General features: G+C 36.9%; 2 protein-coding genes and 1 long non-coding RNA gene across 3 annotated transcripts; 2 read left to right on the forward strand and 1 right to left on the reverse strand.

Annotated features, from left to right (window-relative positions):
- The first annotated feature begins 2242 nt into the window (after window positions 1-2242).
- Window positions 2243-3155, forward strand: LOC121787096. Its single transcript, XR_006047267.1, has 3 exons — window positions 2243-2372; window positions 2452-2508; window positions 2863-3155. It is a non-coding gene; the product is annotated as an uncharacterized LOC121787096 (long non-coding RNA).
- Window positions 3156-13920: 10765 nt separating this feature from the next.
- Window positions 13921-15027, forward strand: LOC121787836 (F-box protein At5g49610-like). Its single transcript, XM_042186678.1, has one exon. The coding sequence runs from the start codon at window positions 13921-13923 to the stop codon at window positions 15025-15027; it is 1107 nt and encodes a 368-aa protein (XP_042042612.1).
- A 923-nt stretch (window positions 15028-15950) lies between these two features.
- On the reverse strand, window positions 15951-17554 carry LOC121786497. The gene has a single exon (XM_042185133.1). It carries the CDS (start codon window positions 17436-17438, stop codon window positions 16158-16160), a length of 1281 nt encoding a protein of 426 aa, XP_042041067.1. The 5' UTR covers window positions 17439-17554; the 3' UTR covers window positions 15951-16157.
- Between the last annotated feature and the right edge of the window lie 2582 nt (window positions 17555-20136).

Consider the following 20136-nt stretch of genomic DNA (forward strand, 5'->3'; position numbering starts at 1 on the left):
AATTAAAGATGAGAGATTGGATGGAGGGGAAATTGGCGTTAATTTGAGGGAGAATAAGGGAGAATATTTCGAAAATCATGGCTATTTAATTAGCCATGATTTAATTTAGTATTTTCACGGAGCAGAATAAAATAATACGGAGCAAGAAAATTAATAAAAATCCTCCCAAATAATATGGAAATAGGCGTGTTATTCAATTCATCCCACAAGGAATAATTTCCAAACTTTAATAAATAAGGTAGGGAAAGATTTGCTAGGATATTCCAATTAAAACATGGAAAGAAATAATTGAGGGATCAAAATAAATAATGAATAATTTCTTCTCCCACAAGCTAGGAGATTTCGAAATCTCCTTAGGAATAATAGTGGGGGCCGATTTTTCCTCAAGAAGGAAATAGGATAATTAGGCTTTGGATTTAATTGGATAATTATCCCCAAAACAAATAATTAAATCCAAGAAACTAGAATTCCTCTCCGGAAAATAGCAGTGGTCGAAATTTTCTCAATAAAAAGGCAAGGGAATTATTTATGATACTAATTAAGTCTCACTCCCCAAAATAATATAATTCACCGCAAAAATAAATTCCATTCCATATCAATTAATTATAACCACGTCATAAAATCAACGATTTTGACTCGGTCAAAACAAATTAGGTCACCAAAGTATACACATAATAAATCGTCATTTAATTGCGGCAATCAAAGCAATAAATACAACGTCTTAGGGTTCGAAAATTAGGGTTCGAAAAGCGGGGCGTTACACATAATGCACTAAGCTTCAATGATTTACGTAAACAATACACGCAATACCCATAAATTGCATCATATACTGCAGGTTATGTCAATAAATTTCGACACAATGCATTACATATACAAAATAATGCAAGAATACTGACCAATAATGTAGTACAACCAACGAATACTGCATCAGAACAAGGGAAACAATTATGTAACCTTCAGTCTGTGTTGGTTGACTCTTGAAGGGTCTGCCTCTCTTCGTCATTGATGCTCTGTAATACACACCAACGAAATTAGTTAAATTCCTTCATCCAAATCGACAAAAAACATAGATATAACTCAATAATCAACCAAATCGTCATTACTGGACAGAATCGACATCACACTGAACACAAAATCGACAATTTCCAGAAACATCTACAAAATCCGTATGGTTTCAATTGGAAATATCGAACATATACCAAATACAACTCAGCAATAAACTAAAAAAATTAAATAATGGACAAAACCCTAGATCAAAAGTTTACAATTTCATTTTTTGCGGAAAAAATTGACCCAAAATATTTAATAATGGACAGAACCCTAATTTAAATGCCCCAAAACGAGTCAAGGAGTGTAGATTTGGGTAATATTTTACCACTGGTGGACTTTAATCGCCGAAATCTTGGATCGATGCTGTCAATTCTTCACCCACGATGAACGGCTAGGGTTTTAGAGAGTGGAGGGAGCGGGGAGAGTGGAATAGGTTGAGAGAGTAATGAATGAGAGGGGTTGAAGAGATGGATACTTTCAAATCACTTAAAATTCGCGATTGCCAAAAATATGGCGCTTCGAATTTCTCCCATTTACTATATTACCCCCATAATGCATAAGGATGGGTTCTATAATGCAACGCGGACTGAGAATTCCAGCATCAATGTGGTCCGTTGATTCATAGGATCTAATGGTTAATATTAAGAAGAGAAAAGGAGCTTAGGTATGAAAAGGAGAATAATGCTCCTATATATATATATATATATATATATATATATATATATATATATATATATATATATATATATATAGGGTCTTAATCTATCAAAAGAAGCCCTTAAGTATAGAAATACAGACCAATTATGGACCGTAAGATATGGAAATGAATGGCCACGATGTGGATTTGTCAACAATTTCTGTAGGTCATAATAGGATTGATCTATGTCATGAAAGGGCAATTTAGGTATAGAAAATATAAACAACCGCCCTTCCGTTAATTAAGACCAGATTAATTGGGATCATTACTCCACACATTTTCTAAGTTGATTCTTCGGTTCCCTCGCCATTCAATGCATCTCTCTCACCAAAATCTCAACCCCATCCCAACAAACCCTAGAATCTACACGACAAAACACCCAAATCTCAACCCCATCACCAAAATCTCTACCCAATCGCCCAAACCATACAAATCTGTAAACATTAGTCGTCTCCTCCACTATCTCAACCTCGTCTGCACAAAAAATCGAGTTTTCCATAAAAACTGATTCCTCTACCACAAAACCTTGGCAGAATTCAAAACTTGACGAAGAAGGATAACAAAAAAGCTACTACAACCATGGTCAACACTAGAGCCTCTGGATCCGCACCTCGTGACGGAAAAGGTTAGTACGATGTTGTAACCCATGACTTAAAGTTGACAAAATCAGGCCGATTTGTAATTTAAATCTGTTGTTCACGTAGTGTATGAGAGAACATCCGCGAAGACAAAGCTACAAAAGATCCCAAAGGCTCCGAGAGGTAATACAATTGAATCATGCAAAAACAATTATTAAAAAAATAGATATGCTTTTGGGTCATACTAAACAATTATATATGTCATATCAGAATATGAGTGTATTAGGTCATATATGTAACAGTTTTGTGTCATGTTTACAAACTGTTATTGTTTCTATAGGTTGCATTCAATTTGGAATCACCTAAAATAAATGTATGGTCATTGATTAGCATTGGAATAATTTTATGGGTTATGTAGTAGCAATATATGAATTAGGTCATGTTTATATCACTTCTATGTCATAAGTGAAATATATGAATTAGGTCATGTTTGTATCACTTTTATGTCATAAGTGACTGCAATGTTTATTTTCTCAGATGGAAGTCAACATGGGTGAGAGAAGGCCATTGGAATTGTGGACTATCGACTAGATATAAGGGTGCGCTTAAGTATTTAAGAGCTAAAAAGTATTGTGTTGAAGTTGGCCGAAAATAATCACAGCTCCCTTTCCAATAAAACATCGACATCCAAACATTATGCAACGGACAACAAGAAAATGATGATCGACGTTGAAAAGATGATAGCAAGCTACAGAGCTTCTGTAGTGGCCATGTCATAAATTTTGGATTTAAAGTATGTTTTATTGATATAATTATGTGTGTATTTAACATATGGGTTTTCAAATATTTTATTTCATCAATGGGTGATACTTTAAAATGGCTTTGGATTTTATTGTTTCTGCAAATTAGACTTTAATATGAATTATTTTTCTGACTCTATGACCAAGGTAAAAATATAATGGTTGTTTGATCTCTTCTGAAAAGTAAAAACAAAGTATAAGATGACTCTATGTCATACTTCGTACATGTTAGAGTCATTTTGAGCAAAAAAGATAAAAATAAAATCATTAATTTGTTGTGGGAATTTTGTACAATAACCAAGCTAACTTGTGAGAAAAAATTGATTATGTAAATTAGCAGTTCATGTCATAATATATGCATGTACGAGTCATAATAAGCATAATTAGGCAAAAAACTAATAGTATATGAGAATTCATACATTGGGTCATAATAAATTAATATTTGGGTCATAGCATCGTATGCTTAATTTGTGTCATAATAAATGAATATTTGGGTCATAGCATCATATACTACACCACAATAACTACATCGACAGAGAATTTTTGCATATCTTCAAATGTTAAGACTTAGCAGAACTACAGTAAATGGAATAGGGTATGAAAATTCGACGAAAGATTAAAGGAGAAGAAATTATGGGCTGATAACCTACGCTAAAGAGCAGTTAGTGGAGAGAAGTTAGTGGAGAGATGAAGGAGCACAATCATAGGAAATACTATAACTAACGACAATATGCAATTTACTTAATTAACCTTTTTAGATTATAAGTAATTAAAATAATAATATCTTCCTAATAAATCTAGCCGTTAATTAATGTAATCTAAAGATTAGACTGTCTAATCCAATGGACAAAAACCCGTCTGCAATTCTTGGTTTAACACCATTTTTGTTTTGATCAAATACCTATATATATATATATATATATATATATAGGGTTGCGTTAAAGACAGAACCATTCTTAAGTGTAGAACATAGAACTCTACATATTTTATTCATTGGATGAGGAAAAAATGACGGTCAAGATTAAAAATCATACATATTAGACTATGTTTTCACGACATTCCGGACTCAACATGTGAAAAAACTCACATGTTGATGGAAGAATGAATGAAACGAAGAAGAGTCCATGCATGCTTTATTTTTTCACTTCTCTGCATTCACCCATTAATAATAGTTTTGGTTGTAATGGGAAGTTGTTGTGCAAATCAACACGATTGGATTAAAAGATCTAACGACCTCCGTTTGGCATTTGTTCTACGTTTAAGAATGGTTCTACGTTTAAGAATGGTTCTACCTTGATCACAATCCTATATATATATATATATATATATGACTCCATCATAGTTCCATTATGCATTCTTTAAAAATCTACAATTACCATTAATTAAGCACATCATCGATTCTCCATGTTTCCGAAAACTGCACATCGACAACAACAAATCAAGTGACATGTTGTACATATGGTTTTCTAATTACCATGGTCGTACGCTATTGGGACACAACAACAAGTTGTTAGTATCTTATACAATGGACGACCATAAGACCATGTTTATCAGCAACCCTCCAACCCAACCCAACAATCCACTTTTTTAATAGTTAATTCATTTTTATCTCCTCCACATCATCTTACACATCATTAATATTCATCCAATCCAACCACACATATTTTCATGGTTTATCAATGACCACCCAACCACACTATTATATATTTATTTTTACATTATTTTTTAATACTATTATTATTACATGAAATGCTTATTATTGTAAATTTATCGAAAAACGTAATAAATGACAAACTAAAAATTATAAAAACAAACAAATAAAAAACATAAATTACATTCATTCAAATACGAAATTGAAAATACATAATTGGTGCTCATACATAAGATGAAAACTAGACATTCAATTGTAATTGCCGAATTTTGCCCATATATGCTCTACCAAATCGTTTAGCAGAGCTTTGTGAGCTTCTCTGTTTTGAAGTTGGGCTTTATTTTTCATGTAAGAAGCTAGACTCGTAATCCTATTCGTAGAATATATGAAATCATTATAGGAGGGTTAACATTTTGGGAAGGGTTGAAGTCTTGGCAAGGGTTGAAGTTTTGGGAATCGGAGAATATATTATTCTCATCATCTTCCATAGCTAGCAACAAGGGAAACTAAAAAATATGAAATTCTACTAAACAATAAGGATCATAGGAGGAGAAAAGATGATATTTTTTTGTGTGCAAAACTATAGCAAATGTGGTCTCTATTTATAGAGGAAGAAAAATTATGAATTTTGGTATAAATTTTATAATTTTTTAATATAATATATTAAATATATATTAATTATTAAAAATAATAATATCAGCCAATGAAATTGTGCCATCTGACACATCTCATTGGCTGAGTGGTGAAATGAGAAGAGAGACCGAAGGTCTGTTTGAGGAGAGAGGAGGACTTGGGTCGAGGAGAGAGGGAGACCATGTATTGCATTTATTTTATTTTTTTAATTAAGTTTCTGACGTGGCGGTCGACCACAAAGTGCCGATAAACATGGTCTAAGTGCTCTAGGTTTTGTAGAGTTAATTTATACGGGCCAGTCAAGGGTCTAATCTGCATCTACAGCACGAAACTGAATTCGGTCATAACTATAAGCAACCCTTGTCTGGGCCAAGTCAAGCTTCTCCCAGCCTCTTCCTATTCCGACTTGTTGGAAAGACAAAACATAAAGAGTCGTTCCTCATTTATGGGACTTGAGTTCCAATACAATGTTGGGTTCCCAAGTGTGTATAGTCCCAATCTCATTTATTAGGGGTCCTGAAGGGTCACATTTATCCCTATAAATACTAGTAGAATGATCAAATGTAATAACACAAGATAAGCAATAAGAATTACCTTCTTCTGATCCCTTTAAACGTTTCTTCATGGCATCAAGAGCAGGAAGATTCTTGGCTCAGAGAAATCTCATCATAGCCGTGTAATACCCTTCTCGGCCTTTACCTAAAACCAAAATCCAAATATCATCAAAATGTCAGACACAGATGAAGAAAAACCAACAATTGAATCCTCAAAATTGAGGACGAACAAGAATGTCACAGTGGCGTTCAAATTAAACGGAAAGAACTATCCGTTGTGGTCGCGATTGATGAAAGTCGCGATAGGAAGCAGGAGGGGATATTCGCATATCCAAGACGAACCACCCGAACTGGGCAGTAAAGGATATCGAGAGTGGGAAGAGACCGATCTGGTTGTCTTTTCGTGGATCATCGATAATATCGAACATGATATTATCTCCGACTTCGCTCACCATCAAACGTCCAAGGCACTGTGGGATAACCTTGCGATTACGTTCGAAGGAAAGGCCGATCCATATCAGATTTATGACCTGGAAGACAAAATAATGTACATGAGACAGGGAAGTCTCGATCTTGAAACATATTACCGTCGTCTCCACGGATTGTGGGTGAAAATCGATCAAACTCAGAAGCAACCGGTCAAGTGCTGTGACAAGGGGATCGGGCAATACCGACAACACGCAAGTGATAAGCGACTTATCAAGTTTCTCACGGGTCTGAACCAGGAGTATGACCACATCCGACGGGAAATCCTCAAAGAGCAGCCGTACCCCTCAGTCGAAGAAGCCTACGGGTGGGTGAAGAAGGAGGCGGCTCGACAGAAGATCATGCCACCGGCATCCGCTCCACCCACCGGAGACTCCTCTGGCGTAGGAAGCGCCGATGCATCATCGGGGGAAATAGGCTACGGATTTGGAGCACAGAGGTACCGACCGAATAATCGAGGAAGCCAACAACCTCCGCCACCATCCAGAAACACGTACCAAACCGCCGGAGCCGGAGGGAAACCGGACAAAAGCAAGCTGTGGTGTTCCCACTGCGGGAAGAACAAGCATACAAGGGAGACATGCTTCCTCCGGGTAGGATACCCGGAATGGTGGGACGAAAAACAGAAGGCACGAGCACAAGGAAAGCTCGCCGCAGTCGGAATCGCGGAGAACAACCCGCGACAGAATCCATCGAACCAGAACAGAGAAGGAGCAATTGGAGGAGGGAATCAGACCAGCAACCCTCCCCAACCGGAAATTAGCGGTGGTAGTGGTTGCGGCGGCGGAGGGGGCATCCGAATCGGAAATTTCGTGGAACGGACCGGAGCAATGACGGAAGATCAGCAATGGAAAAACGGCGCAGTTACAGGAGGTAAAGGGTTTGATCTTCGATCAAGCCCTAACAAACCCTTGACCTTGCAATTTAATCCCCCAAAGTTCCTAAAATATCAGAAAGTACCCCATGCTATTAAAAAGGAGACCCCAGATTCCTTATATTTTATTAAGCCGTCCATACCTGTTAGAAATTGCAGTTTGACCCCAAAAGTTGACCCAATTGATACAAAAAACCGTTTTGCACCTCTGATAATATTTTCGTTGCATTAAACGTGCAAAATAGTGATAGGATTGATAGAAGAGGGTGGATTTTTGATTGTGGAGCCACAGATACCATGACTCCCGAAAGGACAGACTTTAGTGATTTTAGTAAAGTCACGGAGACCTATATTAGAACTGCAAATGGAGAATTAATTAGAGTAGCAGGGACGGGAACCATAGAAATCTCTCCAAGTCTTCGATTATCAAACTGTTTGTTTGTACCAAGTCTGTCTCAATGATTGATGTCAGTTAGCCATGTTACACGAGAATTAAATTGTACTCTCCTGATGCACCCAAATTATTGTGTTTTACAGGATATTCGGACGAGGAAGATCGTTGGGCGTGGCACTGAGAACAAAGGACTCTACTACGTGGATGGGGTAGCTCAACATGGCAGTGCAATGCTAGCTCACGGATCTGCGAGAGAAGAAGCTTGTCTGTGGCACAGAAGACTAGGGCATCCTTCCTATGGTTATTTTCAGCTTTTGTTTCCAAACTTTAAAATTCCTAAAGATTTTTCTTGTGAGACATGCGTTTTGGCCAAGAGCCACAGGCAATCTTTTAAACCTTCCAATACTCGTGTGAAATTTATGTTTGAACTTGTGCATGCTGATGTGTGGGGCCCTGCGCCAGTTATTGGGGGAAAGGGATTTAGATATTTTGTTACTTTCATTGATGACTCTACTAGGATGACTTGGGTTTACTTTTTGAAACACAAATCTGAAGTAGCCGATAAATTTGTCCTTTTCTTCCAAATGATTCAAACCCAGTTCCAAACCACCATAAAAGTCCTTCGGTCAGATAATGGGAGGGAATTTGTCAATAGTGATATGTCTGAATTTTTTAGAAAAAAAGGTCTGGTTCACCAAACCTCGTGTGCCTACACACCGGAACAAAATGGGGTTGCTGAGAGAAAGAATAGGACAATTCTAGAAGTAACCCGGGCTATTATGCTTGACTCCAAGGTCCCAACCTTTCTTTGGCCAGAAGCCGTGGCAACCTCTATCTATCTCATAAACCGGCTGCCCACAAAAATCCTCAACAAAAGAACACCCCTTGATATCCTCTCCCAACAAGCCAAAATACCCGAATCCCTTAGCATGTTACCTAAAGTGTTCGGATGTACAGTCTATGTCCATATTCCCAAACATGAAAGAACAAAATTTTCTCCGTGTGCTACTAAATGTGTTTTTGTGGGGTATGGGATAAACCAGAAGGGTTATAGATGCTTTGACCCAAGCACTAAAAAGATTATCACCACTATAAACTGTACCTTCTTGGAAAACGAGTTCTTCTACCCTCACCACCTTGGCAGTCAGGGGGAGCAAAATCCTGAAACTAATCATGGGAACTGCCTAAGTTGGTTTGTGTCACCTCCAAGTCCTTCAATTGCGGAACCACCAGAGACTATAGCGGTCGCTGCCGCCGAGCACGCCTTCCCACCAGAGTCTCCTCAACCACCTCAAGATCAACCTCAACCGATATCCCAGGTATCTCCTATATCACTGCCTGAACAAAATACTATAGTTGATACTAACACCACAGAAGAAGAAGAAGAAGAAGAAGAAGAAGAAGAAGAAGATAATACCATTGATAGTGACACTGGGAAGTATGTCCTTCCAAATCGGAGTACTCGTGGCATCCCTCCGAAACGATACTCTCCCGAGAAGATTGGTACAAAGAGCAGATATGGAGTTGCAAATTTTTTTCAAGGAAATTTGAGCAAGATGGCACGTGCGTTTGAAGCGGCACTATATGAGGAAGAGGAAATCCCACAAACTGCCGAGGAGGCAATGAGACACAAACACTGGAAAGAGGCCATGTTTACAGAGATGAATGCATTAATGAAAAACGACACATGGGTGAAAGGAAAACTGCCAGAAGAAGTCAAAGCTGTAGGGTGCAGATGGGTGTTCACTATCAAGCGAAGACCAGATGGTTCAGTCGAGCGATATAAGGCACGACTGGTAGCAAAGGGATATACTCAAACATACGGAGTTGATTACGCTGAGACCTTTTCACCAGTAGCAAAGATCAACACAGTCAGGGTTCTATTCTCAATCGCGGCTAACAGAGATTGGCCACTTCACCAGTTCGACGTGACGAATGTTTTTCTGCATGGTGAACTGCCTAAACCGATCTTCATGGTTCCTCCTCCAGGATTCGGAAATGAGTTTCAGCCTTGAGAAGTGTGCAAACTCTAGAAGACGTTGTATGGACTTAAGCAATCTCCAAGGGCCTGGTTTAGTCGATTCACTGAAGTAATGAAGAAATATGACTACAAGCAGAGCAACTCAGATCACACATTATTCATCAAGAAGAAGAATGGGAAAATCACGTGTCTTATCGTATATGTTGACGACATGATCATCACAGGGGACGATGAAGAGGAGATCGGCAAATTGAGGAAAAACTTGTTCAAGGAATTTGAGATGAAGGATTTAGGTCCTCTTAAGTATTTTTTGGGAATTGAAGTTCTGAGGTCAAAAATGGGTATCTTCATCAATCAGAGAAAGTATATCCTCGATCTTTTAGCAGAAGTGGGAATGATAGACTGCAGACCGGCAGACACCCCAATGATACAGAATCACGGATTACAGGTAGTAGAAGGAGCAAAGCTCACAGACAGGGGGAGATATCAAAGGCTTGTAGGTAAGCTCATTTACCTATCTCATACTAGGCCCGACATAACATATGTTGTGGGAGTGGTAAGTCAGTTCATGCACTCACCACAAGAAGATCATTGGGAAGCAGCTCTCCGAATTGTACGTTATTTGAAGGGTACTGCAGAGCATGGGGTGTTGTTTCAGAAACATGGACACTTGGAGATCAGTGGCTTCACTGATGCAGATTGGGCAGGGAACCCAAATGACAGAAAATCCACGGCAGGGTACTTTACGCTAGTTGGAGGAAATCTCGTTACTTGGAGGAGTAAGAAACAAAAGGTTGTTGCACTCTCAAGCGCGGAAGCTGAGTTCCGTGGAATCAAAAGTGGCCTCACTGAGATATTGTGGCTAAGAAAGCTCATGACAGAGCTTGACCTGTATGTACCAAAACCGTGTAGACTATTCTGCGACAACAAAGCTGCGATTAGCATCTCTGAGAATCCAGTTCAGCATGATAGAACGAAGCACGTGGAAGTTGACAGACACTTCATCAAGGAGAAAATTGAAGCCCGGATTGTCGAGTTTCCATATGTGAAGTCAGAAGATCAGTTGGCAGACATTTTAACCAAGGCGGTGAATTCAAAATCATTCAAGGAAGTATTGAGCAAGTTAAGTATCGGAAACCCCGTTACTCAACTTGAGGGGGAGTGTTGGAAAGACAAAACATAAAGAGCCGTTCCTCATTTATGGGACTTGAGTTCCAATACAATGTTGGGTTCCCAAGTGTGTATAGTCCCAATCTCATTTATTAGGGGTCCTGAAGGGTCACATTTATCCCTATAAATACTAGTAGAATGATCAAATGTAATAACACAAGATAAGCAATAAGAATTACCTTCTTCTGATCCCTTTAAACGTTTCTTCACGACTCCTGCTTTATAATCAAGCATGAGGTTGCAATTGGTTTCGAAGAAGATTACAAAGTTGTACAACTCATGGTGTGCAGTCATCATCACTACCGTCTCCATGCCCTATTGTACACAAGAAAGACGGATTCTTGGAGGGAGTTGGCTGTCCTCAACGGTGATATTGAAAAACTTAATCCCATAAAATCAAGGTGCGAAAATGGCCACTTTGCGCACTGGCACGTGGTTCCAAGGCTGAAATCATCACATCCAGAGTTGATACTAAGCTTGGACATGAAGAATGAAGTGTTTCAGACAATTAGGTTATTGAGTTTTGGGCCCAGACATACTGATGTTATCCTTGCTTGTACCTATTTTGCTGAAGATGAGCACTCGTTTTGGCATTTTGATTTACCTCATTCGTCTACTAATACAGTGACGATTTATCGTTCTTCTGAGGTGAGATATGGAGTGGGAAGGGTATTGTTTTGGAATCTTGTGACGAATGTGGTAAATCCCTTCTATCGGAAGGACTTCTATGAGCCACCTCAATGGACGATCACTGATTGTGTTGTTTTCGAGTGTTGGATGAACGTGTTTATGTATGATTATCGTGCTCGCAAGTATGATTATCGTCCTCGCAAGTATGATGCTCGCAAGTATGATTATCGTGATAACAATGCATTCTCAAAATTTAAGCATACATGTAGCTTCGTTTTACTTGAGAACGTGTCCTAGACTCCTAGTTAATTTTTGTTTAGAATTTTGGTTTGATTTTAAGATTGGGCATGGATTATTTGAGTCTTCATTTAATTTCAGTTACTATTTTCTTGCCCATGTTTTTATGTATTATTCAGTAAGTATTTTTCTTGACTTGGAATTATTTCAATCTTTCTGGAAAAATCATTGTAAATCATGAACTAATTGTTATCTAATTATTTTGTTTTGGAATAGGTTAACTGCTTTCTTTTTTGATCTTTTAATTCAGTAAAAAAAGATCTAGTTTTTGCGATGGAGATGAGAAATGAGTATTATTGATACGAAATGGAATCCACTTGGTTCTTTGATTGTGGTTAACTATTATATTTACATTTGATTAGAATATTGAAGCACCACTAGAATGTAGATGGTGTGTATATATGTGCAAAATCATCACTGGCACATGAAAATAATAACTACGCATAGTCCATAAAAAAGGAAAATATTAAAACCCTAAATAAAGAAAAACAAGAAACAAAATGAAATAAACTAACTGAATATTAATGAATTGCACTCTACATTTTCGTAGAAAAATGGGAATAATTTCCAACTCATTTATAATTTTCAAGTCAATAGTTCGTTCTTTGAAAAACATAGAAAATTCGAATAATTCAAGAGAACATGCCCAATATAGAAATCGAATCAAAATTCTGTAAAGAATTAGTAACAAAAATTAACTGAAGACATTAAAAGGTACAATAAATAGAAAAAGAAAGAGACCTAACTAGACCTCTATCACCACATCATAGTTCATTATTGCTATAGATGGTGTTTGTAAATTCATTGAAAATTAAAATAACGGTAAAATTATCCAAAGAGCAGAATTATGGTGTTTATTAGGGAGGAGGATCCCCTGCTGTGGCAATAACACAGCAGGGCATGCGGTGCTTAAAACGCATGAATTTGTTAACTAAACGCAATAGTCATGCTAACTTTTATTATGTTTAATTCACACCTTTTTATACACATTTTTATTCTATTAAATTGTAAAACGCACTAAAAATTACATTTGCATATTAGAGTATTTTTATTATATGAAGTATGTTGACTTTGATAGTTATTCTTATTAATATTTTTTTAATTGATGTTTGCAGCGGTTAATAGGAATTAGTATATAGTTCACCTTTAATTATTTTTGCATAATCCTTTTATTTTAGGAATAATAATTAATTATTTGTTTTGGTACTTTCACTTATATATAAAGTTCCTATATTTATGAATTATAATTGAACATTATTCCTCAAATAAAAGGATTAGGTACAAAATAACTTAAACTAAATTATACTATTAAGTCTAGCTCGTCTGAAATCATTAATACTAAAAAACTTAAACTAAATTATACTATTAAGTCTAGCTCGTCTGAAATCATTAATACTAAAAAATTACTATTAAAAAGAACATAATTTTTAAAGAAAGCATATACAAATATTCCGAGTGCAAAGTATGTTAGACAAAATAGTAAGTGGTATTTTAAAAAAATGTGAATAGAAAAAAAAGGTCGACTATAATTCTTCCATTTAAATTCACTGGTAATAGCAAAAACATAAATTTAAAAAATATTAATAAGAATGACTATCAAAGTCAACATACTTCATATAATAAAATACTCTAATATGCAAATGTAATTTTTAGTGCGTTTTACAATTTAATAGAATAAAAATGTGTATAAAAAGGTGTGAATTAAACATAATAAAAGTTAGCATGACTATTGCGTTTAGTTAACAAATTCATGCGTTTTAAGCACCGCATGCCCTGCTGTGTTATTGCCACAGCAGGGGATCCTCCTCCGTTTATTAGATATAGAGATCATATGAATTATCCAAAGAGGCCTTACTTTGTGAATGTGCACAATATATATTCAAATTCGAAAAAATCATATCTAATCAAAACTATTAGTTGCATCATTGCCCAGATTTTTCGAGATATCTTAGGGTATAGTTATTTTCATGATTTTACTAGATTTCGTAGGCTATATATAGTTATAATATATCACTGACTAGGGAAGTGCAAAAAATATTAATTTTAGAGCTCTATTTATATGCATTTCTACGTTCAATTCTCTTCTCTAGAAAACTCTACCATTATATACCATCAAACACATAACATGAACACTGATGTGTGCACAGAAATTCTCTTGCATCTGCCGGTGGAGTCTCTCTTGAGATTTAGAGCTGTCTGCAAATTCTGGTGCTACGTCATCGATTCTCCATCTTTTCGAGAACGGCACATTAACAACAACAACAACGTCGTATCAGATGACATGGTACGTTTAGAGTTATATTTTAACAATGGTCAACTTCGAGTGCTACACAACACGAAGCCGTTATTGACTTATAAATCGGACCAATTGATGGGCTACGAGTTTAGTTCCTACCTTGATCATCAAGGTCTAGTTAGGTTATATGGGCCGGTCATGGGCCTCGTTTGCATCTACGACATGCAACTGAGGAGGCCCATAGCCATATGCAACCCTTGTCTAGGCCAACTCAGGCTTCTCCCACCGATTACAACCTCTTCCTATTCCAACCCTTACCCGTGCGAAATAAGCAAGCGTGAGGTTGCAATTGGTTTCGACGAAGATTACAAAGTGGCACAACTCCTTTTGTGCAGGAGACACTCCTGTCTCCATGGCCTTATGTACTCAAGAAAGACGGATTCTTGGAAGGACTTGGCCGGGGTCAATGGTAATCTACAAATTTGCTCTATCAGTCCCATGAAACAGGTGTGTGAAAATGGCCGCTTCGCACACTGGTATGTGGTGTCGTGTATGGGATATTCGCTTGTTGAGGCATACATACTAAGCTTGGACATGAAGAATGAAGTGTTTCGAACAATCAGGTTGTTCCAAGGACATTGTAATAGTACTGACATTGCTGTTACTTATGTTGCCGATGATGAGCACTCGTTTTGGCGCCTTGATTTACCTCGTGATCCATCACGTGGTTGGGTGAGGATCTATCGTTCATCGTTCTGTGAGTCGAGATATGGAGGAAGGATTATATCATGGGCTCCTTTGACGAATGTGCAATTTCCTTTCTATGAGGGGTTAGGGTTATGGAGGAGGACTAGTTGTGTTTTTTTTAAGTATTGGAAGTACATGTTTGTGTTTGATTATCGTGCTTGCAAGTATAGTTATTGGCCATGTTATAATCACTTGCCAGTTTTATTTAAGCATAGATGTAGTTTTGTTACGCTTGAGAACGTGTCTTAGTTTTGATTTGATTTGAGATTGAGCATCTAGTATTTGAGTCAGCAATGAATTTCAAAGAGGAATCAATTTGGATTGAGCATCATGCACATTGACATAAATTTTTTTTGTACTACCTTTTAGCATCCTTTTCAATTGTAACGGGAGTATTATTGTCTACCATAAAATTAATTAAAATATATAAATAAATAAAAAAGACAACCTTACCTTAATATATTGTCTACCCTAAAAATAGGGGAAAAAAAGAAAACTTACCAAATCTTTGACAAATTAATAACATGAAATCAGGATTTCTATAATAATAGATCCGAAACAGTAAACCCTCCACACACAAAATTACAAATTTTTTTGATACATCTCCGAAAACTAAGATCAAGAGATAATCCATAATTAAGGCCAAAACTATAACAATTCTTAAAGTAGGATTTCAAACTCACCCCCCTGATGATAAGTGTTACTGCTACTAATCCATAATTAAGATCAAGAGATAATCCATAATTAAGGCCAAATTTAAACTATAACCATTCTTAAAGTAGGATTTCAAACTCACCCCCTGATGACAAGTGTTACTGCTACAAACTAAGATCAAGAAGCAACCTTAATAAAAATACCAATTAGTTAATAAAAAGTTCAAGATTTACTATGACTAATTTCCGTAGACAAGAATAATTCTAATTCATTACCATATTTCAAAGTTAATATAGTAGTATATAAAACGGAAAACACAAGGGAAACAAAAAAGAGAAAGAAATACAAGCTGAATGACGATGAATCACTAACATTTTGAAAGATAGCATAATTTGCAAATCATTACCAAATCAAAGACTCAAATCAAATCACAATTGTAAACAAAAACTAAGACTCGTTTCTCAAGTGAATCGAGGCTCCATCAATGATTAAACGAAGTCGGGAATCCACACACGGGATCAAGATAATAACATCTGCGATTGCAATAATAATTCATTCGATTACAATAGTCAAACATGAACACCTTCCCCCTACCCTACACTCACAGAAAAAACACAAGTACTCATCAACCATAGAGGAGGTAACACATTGTACAAGGGACTGCCCATCAGAAGATTCCAATACAATAGCCCTCCTTCAAAAAAAACATTACAACATACAGAGGTTCATTTTCTTAAGGATAGAACTGCACATGCAGTCTGAACAATGTACAGACCAATAACGAAAATGGCAGCTAATAGCGAAACAATCTTCCACGGAGTCAACACATATGCACTTTTAAAAGTTGCATACCAAGTATTCATTTCACTAGCACAATGTCTCCTTACGCGCGCATACACAGCCCGGAAAAGATTGTTGTTGTAGACCCCAAACGTTTCAATACTCGTGAAGACATCCAAAACTTCTTCATCATTGGCCATCATACAAGATAGTATGTGGGCTTCCCTCAATAACTTCACATCATCTGTAGTTTCTAGAAGAGATTTCATGAAACTCACATAGGAAGTAATACAATAATCAGTATAGGAGTTAGGAGAAAGCTCGTATGCAATAAGATTAGTAAACAATATTTTGGTGTCACTTGTGACACAAAAGAAGGGGAGTTCAAGAACTCCAGATAGGCACCCCGGACGAAATTGGATATCCCTCAAACATCTGGTGCTTCGACGGAATTTGATTCCTTTCCGAACCAAACTTGTCGCAGAACGGTTAGGTCTGAATCTAAGGTCGTGCACCAGATTGGGAACTCCGGCTTGTTGATTCGGAGCTCCGGCTTGCTGATTGGGACCTATGGCTTGTTGGTTGAGACCAGGCAGACGAGAGACATAAACGAGATAGGCCGCTTCCAAGTAATGAAAGGGCATCGACTCCAATTCATCAGCCCATGGGAGATCGACCAAGCTGTTATCTCCGTATACTTGGGCGCTTAAGTGTTCCCTCAGCAGAACTCGATGGTTTTCGGCAACAAAGGTGATGAGAAACAATGGAATTTGGTTCTCTAACATAAACATATCACGCATAGAAAAAACCAAACCACCCAATCCAATGCGATGAAGTATGATTCGAGAGACTTCGTTACTTTGTTCCAACATACATACCAGAGTGCATACTTTTGTAAGCATGTCTTCAGTAATAACTTCTTCATCTTGGTCTTGTAATCCGCCGTAGAAATCCCTTATTTGCTGCATGTGCTGCCTAATCCGGTCTCGAATTTGTGGGCGGCGATCTTCTCCTCCAACAAGACAAATCCTGTCTACAAAATCATCCTTCATCCGCTGAACCAGCGGTTGCTGCAATACATCTAATGATTCTGGTTGAGCAGCAGGTGCACCAAGGGTCACCACGGATGGCAGATACAGACCAACATTGCCCTCTTTCATCGAGTTAGGCACACGAGGGAGTAGGCGCGGCTGCAGCGGCTGCTGCTGGGGTAATTCAACATTCATGATAATGTGAAAGTTTGTGATGGAAAGACACAGTGATTGAGCAGGAGTATGTAAATGGAGTATAAGCGAGGGAATCAGCTCTAAGTCATTTCAAACAGAATGGAGATATTAAAAAGATAGTAGTACTACTAGAAAGAGAATGGCCTTTAAGTAGAGAGTGAAAGTGAATCACGAAAAAGATAATGAATAGTTGGATGCATAGTAAATGACAAATGACAGAAGGATAATGATTGTTAAATAAAGAGTGAAAAGAAAGTGAATAGCCAGAAAGATAATGGATATATACACAGTAAAATGAAGGTGGCACGGTTCTGCTGTTTCAAAATCCATTTAAATTATTTTAAACTAGTAGTATTTAAATTTTAATTTCAGTAATGTGGGGGCCACTAAAAATAGAGAGACTAAATTAAATGGACAATTAAGATGAATATTATTGTGCTGCATTTTCATCCATTCCCCGCTGTCTCCTAAGGGGTCGTTTGGTTGTACTGATAGGCCTTGATATCAGCCGTTTGGTTGTACTGATATACTATCTCGGGACCCGGTAAACCAATCAAGATCCGGATGAAATTTAAGATTGCTACCTGCATTTCACCTATAACACTGTCCAGGTCCTCCCCTCCGATATTGCTCAATCTCGCGAAGCCCGTTTGGTGAAATTCGGCCAAGTCACAATTATACCCCTTCACTCCACCGTTTCAAAGAGAGGTCAGCCATCGATTTTGTTAGCTCCTCAAAGAGAGGTCAGCCATCGATTTTAGGGTTAGCATTCAATTTTGTATGAAATTTTGTTAGCCCGTTTGGTAATCATCGTTTTAGGTAATCTGTGAATGATTTGCAGATTCGTCTACCACGTTTGGTGATATCGTAACCTGGGCTCGACTTTGAAGCTATTACCCATGGCTCATGAAGAGGAATCTCGCAAGGTACACAAAATTCCCAACTACACAACGATTACATGGATGCTTGAAAATTTAATTCGTCTTCATCGCCGATTTGGATTGTGTTTCAATTGTTTGTGCATGTGTGCTTGGGAATTACATACTTTTATAGCCATCATGCATTCTTTCCTTACTCTCTTCGTCCGTGAAATATTATCCACATTTGATTCGTCGCAAGTTTTAAAAAATATAATGAAAAGTGATTGGAAAAAATTAGTGGAATACGAGTCTCATTATTAGTTTTATAATAGAATGTGAATATTATGAATTGGTGGATATAAATGTAAAAAATCAAAATGGACATCATTTCATGGACGGTCCAAAATGGCGCCGGTCTGACGCTGATTCGGGGTCTACAATGGCGCCGTGGGGATCGGCGTCAGATTCGGCATCAGACCACGAATCGGCGTAGGCACGCCGATTTCGCTGACGCCGGCTGCAATGGTTCGGCGTCAGCGAAAAATCGGCGTGCCTACGACCCCGCCATTGCGGATGCTCTAAGTCCTAAAAACCAAATATTCCTTGTCTCTCCTCTCTAGTGAATTACTAAACGTATTAATTAAGTATTTTAATTGCATTTCCAAAAATCTGTAGCACTCCTACTATATACTTTACGTAATTTCGTAATGATGTGTGATTCTAGAGTAATTTATTTAATTGGCGTAATCATGTGGTATTCTATTAGTGATTAATTATGGTAAAAGTCATTTTTTGGACTAATAATAGTGATTATGTTAAAAGTCCTCTAGTATCTTTAATGAAATTAAAACATTTTAATGATAGATCTGGCCTTTTGGTTTACCGGATCTTTTCCACAAAATTAAATCATCCCAAGTTCGAAGTTGATCTTTCCATAAAACTGCACCACATATTCTTTTAATTATTTCTCCTACATTTGAAGATGAGAAGTTATTTTTGCATCTATAATAATAATAATAATAATAAATTGAAACCAAAGTCGAAGTTAATTTTCATAGTTGGTGTTAAAATTAGATATCAAATTTTACAAGAATTTTGAGTTAATTACATCATAAAAGATACTGTTGTGAGTAATAAAAACAAATTAAGGTCTATGGAAGGAAGGGCAGTGGTTATAAAAATATATATCTTCACTATCATCAATCGTGTTAAGCTTTATTTCACTTGTTCAAACTCGCGTAATTTATCAACCATTCTCCTAAGCCAAATGTATATTGGTATATATTATTAAAAGTTAATCCACATGTAATCTTTATTAATAGTAATTAATTTGCCTAGATATCTTGATGACACAGATGTGGTGCGTAATGAATAATGATGGCTCGAAGAATATAAAGGGACATGTATCAAATTATATGTTGGGAATGTACTCCGTACAATATAGTCGTAGCATTAATAATGTTAAATTCGGAGTGTTGGCGACTGAAACATCATGGCGTTGCCTCCAATTCCAATGTCACGTTTCATGTTTAAATTGTCCATTAAATTTTAGCCTATTAATATAATGTTTTACCATAAATTAATATACTGTTCAACTGAAAGAAGAGTCTGAACTAGGGCGTTGTTATAAAATATCTATCGTTATTATTGTGTTTTTAATTTTTTATTTCTAACTCAGTAGCAATCCCATGAGTTGGACTTTATATTTTTCTTTACACAAAATTAATTAAGTAAACGAAATGATAAAAGATAAAAATAGATAGAGTTTATCAATACAAATAAAATTGCATAGAGTTAATTTATAGTAGATCACAAAAATTAAGAGTAAAAATAAATTG

This window comes from Salvia splendens, chromosome 22, assembly GCF_004379255.2.
Source record: "Salvia splendens isolate huo1 chromosome 22, SspV2, whole genome shotgun sequence".
NCBI lineage: Eukaryota > Viridiplantae > Streptophyta > Magnoliopsida > Lamiales > Lamiaceae > Salvia > Salvia splendens.